General features: G+C 43.1%; 1 protein-coding gene and 1 pseudogene across 2 annotated transcripts in view; one reads left to right on the plus strand and one right to left on the minus strand.

Annotated features, from left to right (window-relative positions):
- SCARB2 (scavenger receptor class B member 2) overlaps positions 1 to 12,384 on the minus strand; it is a 61,172-nt gene that overhangs the window by 22,557 nt on the left and 26,231 nt on the right. For both annotated transcript variants that reach the window (XM_056568709.1, XM_056568708.1), the window contains exons 5-8: positions 6,923 to 7,014; positions 5,675 to 5,794; positions 2,974 to 3,152; positions 1,294 to 1,412 (exon numbers count right to left, since the gene is read on the minus strand). In XM_056568709.1, coding sequence (XP_056424684.1) covers positions 1,294 to 1,412; positions 2,974 to 3,152; positions 5,675 to 5,794; positions 6,923 to 7,014 — 510 coding nt within the window. The remainder of the gene's footprint in view (positions 1 to 1,293; positions 1,413 to 2,973; positions 3,153 to 5,674; positions 5,795 to 6,922; positions 7,015 to 12,384) is intronic.
- LOC130344640 (U2 spliceosomal RNA) lies at positions 486 to 593 on the plus strand (annotated as a pseudogene).

A 12,384-nucleotide genomic window follows, 5' to 3' on the forward strand; every position in this document is an offset into this window, starting at 1 on the left:
AGCGGCATACCCAGCATTCCAGCCTCCATCCCCTCTGCTCCGATATACCCACACACCTCTCGTTCACAGGAGCGAAGGGGGGTCTCATGATTATTTATGAAGTGGGTGGGTATATTGGGCAGAGGGAAAGAAGGCAGGGATGCTGGGTATGCCTGGTCCCGCCTCCATTGTAGAAAGCCAGTGATTAACATATTAGCAATGCCGACTAATACATTGTATTATATGTTTTTTGCTGGACACAATAGTAAAGAATACTTGGCTATTTCAGCAAAAAATAAAAATAAAATGAAAACCAGTGAAACATAGTGTAATCCCAGCCTAATACTGGCTTTATATACACTGCATATTTTGATGTATATTTTCTGTATCTGATTTTGCTACCCATTGACTTCAATGGGTAGGAAAATATGCAGCATCAAATTTGCCCGACCCAAATTTACCCTACTCAAACAGTGTATTCTTTGTTCTAGTGACTGATGGAAGTCCCAGCTTTTCGGTCTTTTGGCTAAGATCAAGTGTAGTATCTGTTCTTATCAGTTTTATCGGTGGATCAGACACCATCGATGTATGACTGGTGAGGACGGGTGCTGCATGGAGGGGGCAGGTGTACGGGGGCGCTCCGGGGCTGGTTTTCTATGGAACCAGCTCAACGGCTGCCCTGATGTGACCTGCTTCCTTCGGGTCTCGCCATGAGGCTAAGAGGGTCTAGAGCCGGGATACTTCCATGCCTCGGGGAGTGGTGACCCCGAGGTGCCGAAACTCACTGAGAGGATGGGCTCACTGAGTGGAAGCACTTGCACCATATCTCTACACCTTGTGGCACTCACCTCTTGATTCCCGGCCTTCTGGCTAGGATTGGAGAAATTGTTATAGAATATCCGGGCAGCAAACCTGCACGCATTCACTTAATTATCTCTTTTTGTCACTGTGTCACTTTTTGCATGTTGTGTGTCCACAGGATTTGTCAGGATGTGGTAGTCTTTCTGGATGTCCCTAGTGGAGGTGTGTGTGGCCATCGGGTTCCGCACCTCCCTGCAAAAACCCTGGGTACTCCTGCACGGGCAGGGTACCGACCGTTTACGGCTCTGCGGGCAGAAATCTTGGCTAATGCCAAGGGGGATTCTGGGAGCATTTGTGGTCACTTTTTTAGTGTAACACGTTTTACACTTTTTTTTGCACTTTGGGTGATTCGAGAGCATGTTCCTTGGCATAAAAAAAAAAGACTGGTGGAAGTCCCAGTGATCGGACCACGATGGATCTCATTGACAAAAGGTCATTAACAAGTATACATACTGGATTGATGTCCATGAATATTTCATCATCTTCTTTCTTGGGCTTCATTCCAACTATACTGTTAATCACTGATTCGTCAGCCTGGTAAAAATGAGGCGAGGACAATATAATAGGAGCACCTGTCAAAACAAACATAGAAGAAAAAAAAAGATACATTTCACAAGGTTATGCAAAAAACAGAGACCAATACATGTATTTAACTAATTTTCATTGGGAAAAACTAATACTGTTAGAGAGTAGACAAAGAGGAATTGGAAAAACACTAGAAACATAGTTTGTAAGGTTGAAAAAAAGAGCCAATTAAGTTTAACCTAAAACCCCACTGTGTTGATCCAGAGGAAGACAACCCACCCTCCCGATGAGGAGGATGCCACTTGCCCCATGACAGAGGAAAAATTCCTTCCTGATCCCAATATGGCAATCAGAATAAATCCCTCGATCAACGTTCTATCCCCATAAATCTAGTATCCATAACTACATCTAGTATCAATAACACTGTACGTTGCCATTAAAATAAAGTGGAAAACTTTATTTTTTTTTTTTTATCAAATGGTGCCAGAAAGTTAAAGGGGTATTCCAGGCAAAAACTTTTTTTATATATCAACTGGCTCCGGAAAGTTAAACAGATTTGTAAATTACTTCTATTAAAAAGTCTTAATCCTTTCAATAGTTATTAGCTTCTGAAGTTTTCTGTCTAACTGCTCAATCATGATGTCGTGTCCCGGGAGCTGTGCATGATGGGAGAATATCCCCATAGGAACTGCACAGCTCCCGGGACGTGAGTCATCAGAAAGCAGTTAGACAGAAAAAAACAACTCAGCTTCAGAAGCTAATAACTATTGCAAGGATTAAGATTTTTTAAACAAAGTAATTTACAAATCTGTTTAACTTTCCGGAGCCAGTTGATATATAAAAAAAAGTTTTGGCCTGGAATACCCCTTTAAACAGATTTGTAAATTACTTCTATTAAAAAAATCTCAATCCTTCCAGTACTTATTAGCTGCTGAATACTACAGAGGAAATTATTTTCTTTTTGGAACACACAACTCTCTGCTGAATCACGAGCACATTGCTCTCTGCTGACACCTCTGTCCATTTTAAGAACTGTCCAGAGTAGGAGAAAATCCCCATAGCAAACATATGCTGCTCTGGACAGTTCCTAAAATGGACAGAGATGTCAGCAGAGAGCACTGTGCTCGTGATGTCAGCAGAGAGCTCTGTGTTCCAAAATGAAAAGAATTTCCTCTGTAGTATTCAGCAGCTCATAAGTACTGGAAGGATTAAGATTTTTTAATAGAAGTAATTTACAAATCTGTTTAACTTTCTGGCACCAGTTGTTTTAAAGAAAAAAAGTTTTCCACCGGAGTATCAACTGCTGCATTCACATAAGGCTGTTTTCATCTGTAGTTGAAAACAAATGGCGGATACATTTTAGGATCCACTACTGGCTAGATCGAAAAATGGATCATAAACGGCACCAAACCACCCCATAGGAACTTAGCTTGGTAATAAAAAGATACTATGTGAACTGATAGAATATTTGGGACGATGTGCTAAGATAATGATGTATTGTGATTAAAATATGCTAAATTTACATTGTAATGTTTAAGTTCTGGACCTTATCTGGTTTAGGTGTACCAGCTAACGTGTTGTAAAAGACCAATAAGCTGCTTTACATACCTTGCTTGCACACACTGACATTGAGCAGGCCAGATGGAAGGCAATTTCCCTCTGGCACACAGAAGCCTGCATTATCAGGATTGATAGAGACATTAGCAAAAACCTTGGCTGGTGGGGTAAAATGAAAGACTGGAATGCCTTTTACAACTTTCGATGATTCATAAACTGCAAAGAGAGACCTAGGGAAAGACAGGGGTGTGTAAATTCCTTGAGCAATATAAGGAAGATGCAGAGATTATGGGCTGTAGTTCAACAACCTATAAAACTCCAGATCATGTCATCATACCTTATTACTTAATACAGCATAAGATACACCATAATGGGTGAGATTCTAGTTTATAATATCATTAGAGCATGCTGCAAATTTCCTATTGTACCATATCCCAATAGTCGTCTATTAGACTAAGATCTGGTGACTGCGCAGACCACTGAAATGCTGTCACATTTATGAATCAGTTTTTGCTTTGGGACTTGAAATACTAGGCTGAGTAGCTATAAAAAAGATGGCTAAACTGTGGCAATAAAAGAACACAGTTTCCTGTCCTTAACATAGTGTAGTCTACTCCATCTTTAGCCAGTTTAAGCAAGGTTCTTCTGCCTTCTGCCTGTTAAAGGGGTAGTCCAGTGGTGAAAAACTTATCCCCTATCCTAAGGATAGGGGATAAGTTTGAGATCGCGGGGGGTCCGACTGCTGGGGCCCCCTGCGATCTCTCAGTACGGGGGCCAGGCTCTCCGGCCAGATAGCGGGTGTCGACCTCCGCACTAAGCGGCGGCCGACACGCCCCCTCAATACATCTCTATGGCAGAGCCGGAGATTGCAGAAGGCAGTGCTTCGGCTCTGCCATAGAGTTGTACTGAGGGGGCGTGTCGGCCGCTGCTTCGTGCGGAGGTCGACACGCCCCCTTCCCGCGGGCTGTCGGGGCTCCGTACAGGAGATCGCAGGGGGCCCCAGCGGTCGGACCCCCCGCGATCTCAAACTTATCTCCTATCCTTTGGATATGGGGTAAGTTGTTCACCACTGGGTCACCACTGGACTACTCCTTTAACACATGGTTATTTTGTTTATTGCGGGATTGTCCCCTTTGGCTTTTTAGAACACTGTTCCGTTGGTTATCTTTTAAGGTCTCCTGCTGTATTTTAAATGTTAAAATGGAAACCCCATTCTGGATGTCCTTAAAGATAGTGACGTCTCAGAGCAACCCATGGAAACATAAGTGAGGGGATCTTTGCATTTTTTTCATGGCACGCTTCCCAGTGAAGACCACTGAAGTAAGCCTGTTCAAATTGGCCTACAGCTAGTACACGGTACCTAAAGTCATCCACAATTCCAGTACTAAATATAGTCGCAAGTCAAGTCCAGTCTCAATTCATGTCTCAAATCATAGTCTAAAGTCCTAAGTGTCAAGTCTCATCCTGCAAGTGCATTGTAGAACAGGCCAGAACCACTGCATGAGCCTGGGACTTGCACGTACAGCTAGGGATAGAGAAACAATTTACCTCAGGAGGACAAGTCTCAAAATAACCAAATATCTCAAGGACTGTGACAGTGATATACTACCAGATTTCTCTACCTATTGTGTTCCAAGTATTGTGTCTAAAGTCTATATGATCTCGAATGTCTTCTACTGTATTGGACCTGTATCACCAAGTAAAGAAGTTAGTATTTATAAATCCTGGCTTGTGAGGAATTCATTTCCTGGGGCCTTGATACAGATAGCAACTTAATTAAAGTAGTGATTAATGGGAGCTACCATCTTATTACAGGGTTGCATTACTCTAGCCACCTGACAACTACAACCCTCATCATCTACCAATCACTGTATCAAAACCCTACTTCTGGCGTCACAAAACTGACAAACTGCCAGCTAAGTATCCATACTAACTATACTACATTGCTGTTAGCTAGAACTAGTCTGGACATCCTCCTTTGATCTCCCTGCGCTGAGCATTAGGCTCACCATCTAAGTTGTAGACATTCTTGCATATAAAAATCCCATATTAATAGCTCCTGGGATGCAATCTACTCAGTCCAGCACAGCAAACAAAGTCCTGCTGGAAAGTATTTTTAGTTATTAAGGCCCTATTCATGCTGCCATCATGGTTTCTCTTATAACAGAACCATAATGGCTGTGTGGGACTCTCCAAACAACAGATATCAACGGAACTCGAAGTATATCAGTGACTTATAATCTATTATGTCCTGTCATGGTGTCGGCCGCTTTGTCAGAAGTGTAGCCTGACATGCAGTTATGAAAACATCACTGGAGATGCTGATGGGAATATGAACATCATTTCATTTATTTCCTATTCCTAAAGCCTACAAAGTGTTAACATATTCCATGTATTCTATATGTTTTGAAAGTGTGAAAGGAAACAGGAAGATTTGGTGGAATCCTATACAAACACTGTGCAGACTACACTTCTTTATATTAGGCTTGAGCTACATGGCGACTAAAGGCTATATGCAAATCAGCAATTGCAAATTCATTTCCAACCATTTTATACATATGGAATAATAGAAGTCACATGATAAATTAATTTCTCTATTTACCCTCTCTCTCAAAGCTGAATCTTTTCTCCATACTTCTCTGAATGAAGTTGATGACAACAGACGATTGGCACATGTTTGTATCCATAAGCAGTTGTACGTTATACAGTTGTCACTGCATATCTATGTGTAGGACGTATTTTTTTTTCTTACCTACATAGGTCTGATGAATATATGTATATTATATCATCTTTATTTATTAATGGGTGAAAGGAAGTTCCATCTGTTCCATTAATCATATTGCATGTGTCGGATGTCCACCACTTCAGATTTCTGATGGAGAAACAAAAAAACTGAAGAAAACATCTTTTATCAACAGGAGATCAAATGCCATGTCTTGATCTTAAACATTCAGGTCATTCTGACAAAGTGTAGGTTTAGTTACACTACAACTCTAACTGGCACAGTTTACAAGGCTTAAAGTCTACCTGTTGTTAGCAAACACTTTTATAGAATATAGATTGTGCCATTATATGTATATTTGTAATATACATTAGTTAAAAAATTTGTATATTTTTGAGTGAAAAAAGGTGTCCTTGCTGCTATTGAATGTGTGTCTCTGTGAATAGACCAAATACAGGAAGTGAGGGCAGGACAAGCAGGGCTCTGAGCAGGCTCCTGGCTTGTCAATCATCCTGACCATCCACACTGCACAGAGCCCTGCTTGTCCTCAGTGCACAGAACCCTGCTTGTCCTCAGTGCACAGAGCCCCGCTTGTCCTCAGTGCAGAGCCCCGCTTGTCCTCAGTGCACAGAGCCCTGCTTGTCCTCAGTGCACAGAGCCCTGCTTGTCCTCAGTACACAGAGCCCTGCTTGTCCTCAGTGCACAGAGCGCTGCTTGTCCTCAGTGTACAGAGCCCTGCTTGTCCTCAGTGTACAGAGCCCCGACTTTCCTCAGTGTACAGAGCCCCGCTTTTCCTCAGTGTACAGAGCCCTGCTTGTCCTCCCTGCTTGTCCACCCACACTTCCTGTATTAGGTCTCTTCACAGAGACACACAGGCAATAGCTGAAGGGACAAAAATATACACATTTTTTAATCGATGTTGTTTTTTTTTGTCTTTTTTTTTACAAATATACATAAAATTTTATTTTCTACCTTATATTAAACGTTTTTTGACAGGTACATCTAAATCACTCATGCGGCCAATTATATACACCACTGTCAGACGCATATGACCTGTTCAGACAAAGCAATGTGCAGATGCGATTAGCCAACAAATGGGCATTTGCTTGTTCGTTGGCTGATCGCTGCCCATTTTAGCATTCAGCTTCCAGACGAGAAAGACTTATTCTGTTCAGAGCCCACACCCAAAAGTACAGGTTAGCAGCCAGCAGGACTTTTGGAATTATAATGATTAATGGAGTAACCCTTAAAAAAAAAAAAAAAAAAAGCTATTTCTACCTTTCTCCGTTCCATTCCACAATCTTGGTGAAATCCAAGTATCCCGAGGAACCACTAAGAAACACATATCTCCCGTCATTTGTTGCGTTCATCTGTAAATTTCAATGAAGTGCAAATAGAAAACATGAAGCAGTTTCATTTATGAGGTCTATAAAGACAAATCAACTAAAAAGGTTATATGAGATTCAGAAAAAGTTTGGAAAAGCCCAGAATAGTGGTTACCCTTAAATGGGCACTGTCATAAATATAAACTTTTAATATAAAATATATGTTTTAAATATACTTTCATTAAAAAAAATCAGCCTACTTTTTCCAAATAAAATGACTTATAATTGCAGCCACTAGAGATCTACTTTCAAGCTACACACCAACATGTCCCGATTTTGCAACAAAGTGGGTACAGTCCATATGGCGCACCGATACCCAGTCTAGAAAGTGTGGGCTGTACATGCTGGCCGCGCTGACTCCCAGACTGTCAATGCGGCTCTGATCTCCAACCACAGAAGACAGCCTGCACCCTGATCAATACAAACCAGGAGGGTTTATTTCTGCTTTTAACTCTGTCTTGTAAGTAGGTATTTTGTGTTGGAGGATAGTAGACATCGTAATTATGTGTTATATAATTTATTCTGTAATATATGCTTACATCCCTGGGCAAGATGCAAGCATATATGACCGGTACTTACTTGGAACGGGATGATACACTAATTTGGCTCAGTGTTATACTGAGCCCAAACACCAAAATCACATTAAAGGGGTATTCCAGGCCAAATTTTTTTTTTATATATCAACTGGCTCCGGAAAGTTAAACAGATTTGTAAATTACTTCTATTAAAAAATCTTAATCCTTCCAATAGTTATTAGCTTCTGAAGTTGTGTTGCTGTTTTCTGTCTAACTGCTTTCTGATGACTCATGTCACGGGAGCTGTGCAGTTCCTATGGGGATATTCTCCCATCATGCACAGCTCCCGGGACGTGACATCATCATTGAGGAGTTAGACAGAAAACTTCAGAAGCTAATAACTATTGGAAGGATTAAGATTTAGAAGTAATTTACAAATCTGTTTAACTTTCCGGAGCCAGTTGATATATAAAAAAAAGTTTTTGCCTGGAATACCCCTTAAACATGATCAATAGGACAAAGTAAATGTATTGGACACTTTTTTCAACTGTTTGGTGACAGGTAAATAGGAAAAACTTTTTGCAACATATATTATAAATTCAGTCACTTGACAGTTCTTAGGCAAACATAACAAGGCTGTGTGGATGCAATGTTAAAGTAGGGAGCCATGACTGGCTGCCTTATAATGTGGACAGGAATGGTGGAGAAAAAACGACTATTATGAGCTTATGAAAGAATAATTGGAGAGATTTATACAGTTGTTGTGTATGTCATTTTTCAAGTCACTTTTGTTGCAGTTTTTTTTTTTTTTATAAACTCTTTTTATTAAAGAACAGTACATGAAAAGTACCAAAAGAAGGGTACACATATAAGCATTGAAAAGGCACATATGGGTTAGGATACCCATCGAAAATGAATAGATCACAATTTAACAGCTGAAACATCAACAGCTCTATATAGTCTCAGAGTGGGCTATACTGAAAAGGCATTACAGCATCAGAATACGTTCGGCAGTTGTTCATAGGACCAATCGCTCCACAGTAAGACCAACAAGCAGGCACGCAAGCCAACTCACACTCATCAAAAAAAAAAAAAGGGGGGGGGGGGAAGGATCACAGGAAGGAGGAGAAGGGATAGGAAAGAGAGAGAAAGAGTAGTTGAGAGAGAATATTGAGAAGCCACAGCCCCATTTCACTATTATTATCCAAGGCCTCACACCAAATTGGCTGAGAGGCGCAAAGGCCCCAGGGTATTACTGAGGGACGCAAGGGAGTACCACTCCATATGACGGAATGGGAGAACAATGTCATCGATTTGGGACCTAGTGAGGTGGGCCGCCATGAAGGTGCGCCATTTATCAAAGAACTTTTTCGCGTTCTGTTCTCTATGTCTTTCTGTATCCAGCCTGTCGACCTCCAGGAAGTCTTTTAGTTCAGTTATGACTGCAGCTATGGAGGGCATAACAGGCTTGATCCATTCACGTAGAAGTATACGTTTCGCTACCAAGAGGATGACGTGGAGAAACTTTGGGACAGAGCGAAGGCCCATCTCCTCTAGGAAGGAGGGGTCGACAGACTGGAACAGAAGGGTCACTGGGGTCATGGGGAGTCTAACAGACCAATGCCGAGCCATATAGTCTACGAACTCTTTCCAAAAGCTCTGTGACCTGTCGCATGACCAAATGCCATGATAAAAGTCGGTGTTGGGCGTGTTGCATTTAGGGCAGGCTGTAAGTCTGTCAGGGAGGGACTGGGTAGCAGGGATATTGAATCCCAGGTAACCAAAATGCATCAGTTTAAAGAAAGTCTCGCGCCAGCGCTCATTAATAACATTAGCCCTAACTTTGGCCCATCCCTCCAGTATGTGGTCAATTACATCCGGGGTCTGTAGGACTGTCGCCCATTTGGAAAAAATACCGTCCTTAGAAATTTTCAGCAACCTGTCATTAAAGTTCCCATATAAAGAGGAAATGGATACCTTCCTAGGCTGTGGACCTATTAAATCTTCAAAAGAGGAAGGGAGAATTTCAGGCGAAGGGTCATGTAACCGAGACATACAAAAGGAAAGCAGTTGAGACACCTGGAGAAAGGGGGTAGAAGGCATCGCAAAAGTCTGCAAGATTTCTCTAAGCGACATCCAACGTCGCTTCTCCACGTGTATCAACTGCTTAACAACAGTCAGCCCTTTCTGTCGCCATGGCTCAAACAATCTGTTATCCCTTCCCGGAGCAAATTCGGGGTGGCCCCAGAGATTAAGCCGCCCGGACAGCAAGAAGGGTAGCCCGTAAGCTTTACGAACAGCCCGCCACGTCATAACCGTGTCTCTAATCATGGTCGAACGTTTGATATAGGGGGGAAGGCCCGCGATACGCGTGTGGATACAGGACATCAAATTCCAAGGAGAAGCATAATCTGCCTCAACTGAATGATTGGAGTGATAGGAGGATTCGTAGATCCAATCCAGAACATGCCTGAATAAGCAGGCCAGGTTATAACCTCGCAGATTAGGGAATCCCACCCCGCCATCTGCACGACTAAACATCAATTTTTGCAAAGAAATTTGCGGGCGCTTCCCCGCCCATATGAAGCGAGTGAAAGCAGGAGTGGCAGGGTTTGCAATTGATATAACAGTCTAGGAAAACTTATCATCTTAATTAAATGGCACTTACCCAGGAAGGAGATAGGGAGGTGACTCCAGCGATCAAGCTCATTGCGGATCATTTTGAAAATTGGAGGGTAATTCAAGGTGTAAAGGGAAGAAGGTACCCTACCTATTTTGATCCCCAAATATGTGATAGTATTTTTGACTACACCAGTCATGAACACCAATGGCATTCCAGTAAGAGGCAGGGCGGGGGGAACCTAAAGGAAGAAGTTCACTTTTCAATTCATTAATCTTGTAGCCCGAGAAAGACCCAAAATGTGACAGGGCAGATATTAGTGAGGAATAGTGTCTGTGAGGGTCCGCTAGAAAAATAAGTATGTCATCTGCAAAAAGGGACAATTTAACTGTTTCTTTTTGTATCTTAATACCGTTATAAACCACAGAGTCCTCCAAACGGCGGGCTAAGGGTTCCAACGCCAAATTGAATAGAAGAGGAGATAAGGGGCACCCCTGTCTCGTCCCTTTGAAAAGCGGAAAGGAAGGAGACAGTATCCCAGAAGTGTAAACACGAGCCATGGGTGAGGTATAAAGACTACCCAAAAATGTACGAAAACGCCCTGTTATACCAAACTTGTCCAGCACCATCCCGAGCCAGTGCCACCGTACATTGTCAAATGCTTTTTCCGCATCCAGTGCCAGTAGCACCGGCTGCTCACCCGGCTCGGTACAGTGCTGCACTCTGTCAAGGACTGTAAGGACTCGACGTATATTGGTCACTGCAGCTCTGTTGCGGACAAATCCCACCTGAGATGGGCCTATCAGTGAGGGTAAGAAAATGCTAAGCCTATCAGCCATTATTTTAGATATCAACTTAAGGTCTTAGTTTATGAGGGAAATGGGGCGATAAGATTGAGGGAGCAATGGGCCCTTACGAGGTTTTAATAAAAGTTTAATAGTGGCCACATTAGAATGTAGGGGAAGGGAGCCGGAATGGAGGACATGGTTGAAGTATGACGTTAATGGAGGCACCACCTGATCAACCAGGAGTTTGTAAAATTCGCCTGTAAACCCATCTGGGCCAGGCGCTTTAGAGTTGTGGAGATGTTTAATTGTCCTGCCAACCTCATCTTCAGTAAAGTCCGCATTTAAGGCGTCTCAATGCTCCGAAGTGAGGGAGGGAAGACGGACTGACTCCAGGAACGCCCTACCAGCAACCATGTCAACGGGAGAGGAGGAGTAAAGTGATTCATAGTAGGACTGAAAAAGGGAGTTTATTGTTTTGGGATCTGTGTGTAAAGTCCCCGATTCATCACGTAGGGATGAGAAGTGTTGGGGGGGGGGGGGGGGGGGTCGGTGGCCTTTAGCCAGTCGCGCAAGGAGGCGTCCAGATTTATTGCCGAACCAGAACAAGTCAGCCCGGTAACGGGAATAAGCCGCTAGGCATTTACGCTCCGACCAAAGGTCAAAGGTAGTTATTGCCATCTTCCACGCCTGGCAAGCCGCCTCAGTGGGTTGGATAACAAAAGAAGTGTAAGCTGCTTGGAGTGTCCTGCTGGCTTCTTGGAAATGGTGGAGGGACTTCTTTTTAACTGTGGACATATATGCGATCAACCGGCCCCGGAGAACCGACTTCGCGGATTCCCAGTATAGGGGTGCATCAGATAAATGCATACTATTGTCCCATGAAAACTCCATACACCAACTTTTCAAGGAGTCAATAAAATTGTCGTCTTTTGCCATATAGGCAGGAAAGCGCCACTGGAAGTCGGCTCCCCTCGGGAACGAGTCAGCTATAGAAATGGATATAGGTGAGTGATCGGACACAACCATCGTGTGAATCTCTGAGTCAACCACCCTGGGCAGAAGTTCTGGGGAGACTAGAAGGTAATCTATACGAGACCACGAGGAGTGGCTGTGGGAGAAGTGTGTAAAATCTCTGCCGTCCGGGTGCATCAATCTCCAAGGGTCACTAAGGCCCGTGGACTCCAAAAAGGTCCCATAAATCTTATCGCTAGTCCTAGTGAGTGATCTATCTGCATGCCCTCCCCTACGGTCTTCCAGGGTCATTGCTACTGCATTCATGTCGCCCCCAATGATCTTTCCCGGAATGGGGTCTGCTAGTAGTGTGTCTGCCAAGGACTAGAAGTAGGCCTTATTATCTCCATTCGGCGCATAGCAACTGTATAGACTAAAGTCGCGGCCTTCAAATCGTAGATGTACCCGTACCCAGCGTCCC

Source organism: Hyla sarda, chromosome 1 (genome assembly GCF_029499605.1).
Source record: "Hyla sarda isolate aHylSar1 chromosome 1, aHylSar1.hap1, whole genome shotgun sequence".
In the NCBI taxonomy this organism is placed as follows: Eukaryota; Metazoa; Chordata; class Amphibia; order Anura; family Hylidae; genus Hyla; species Hyla sarda.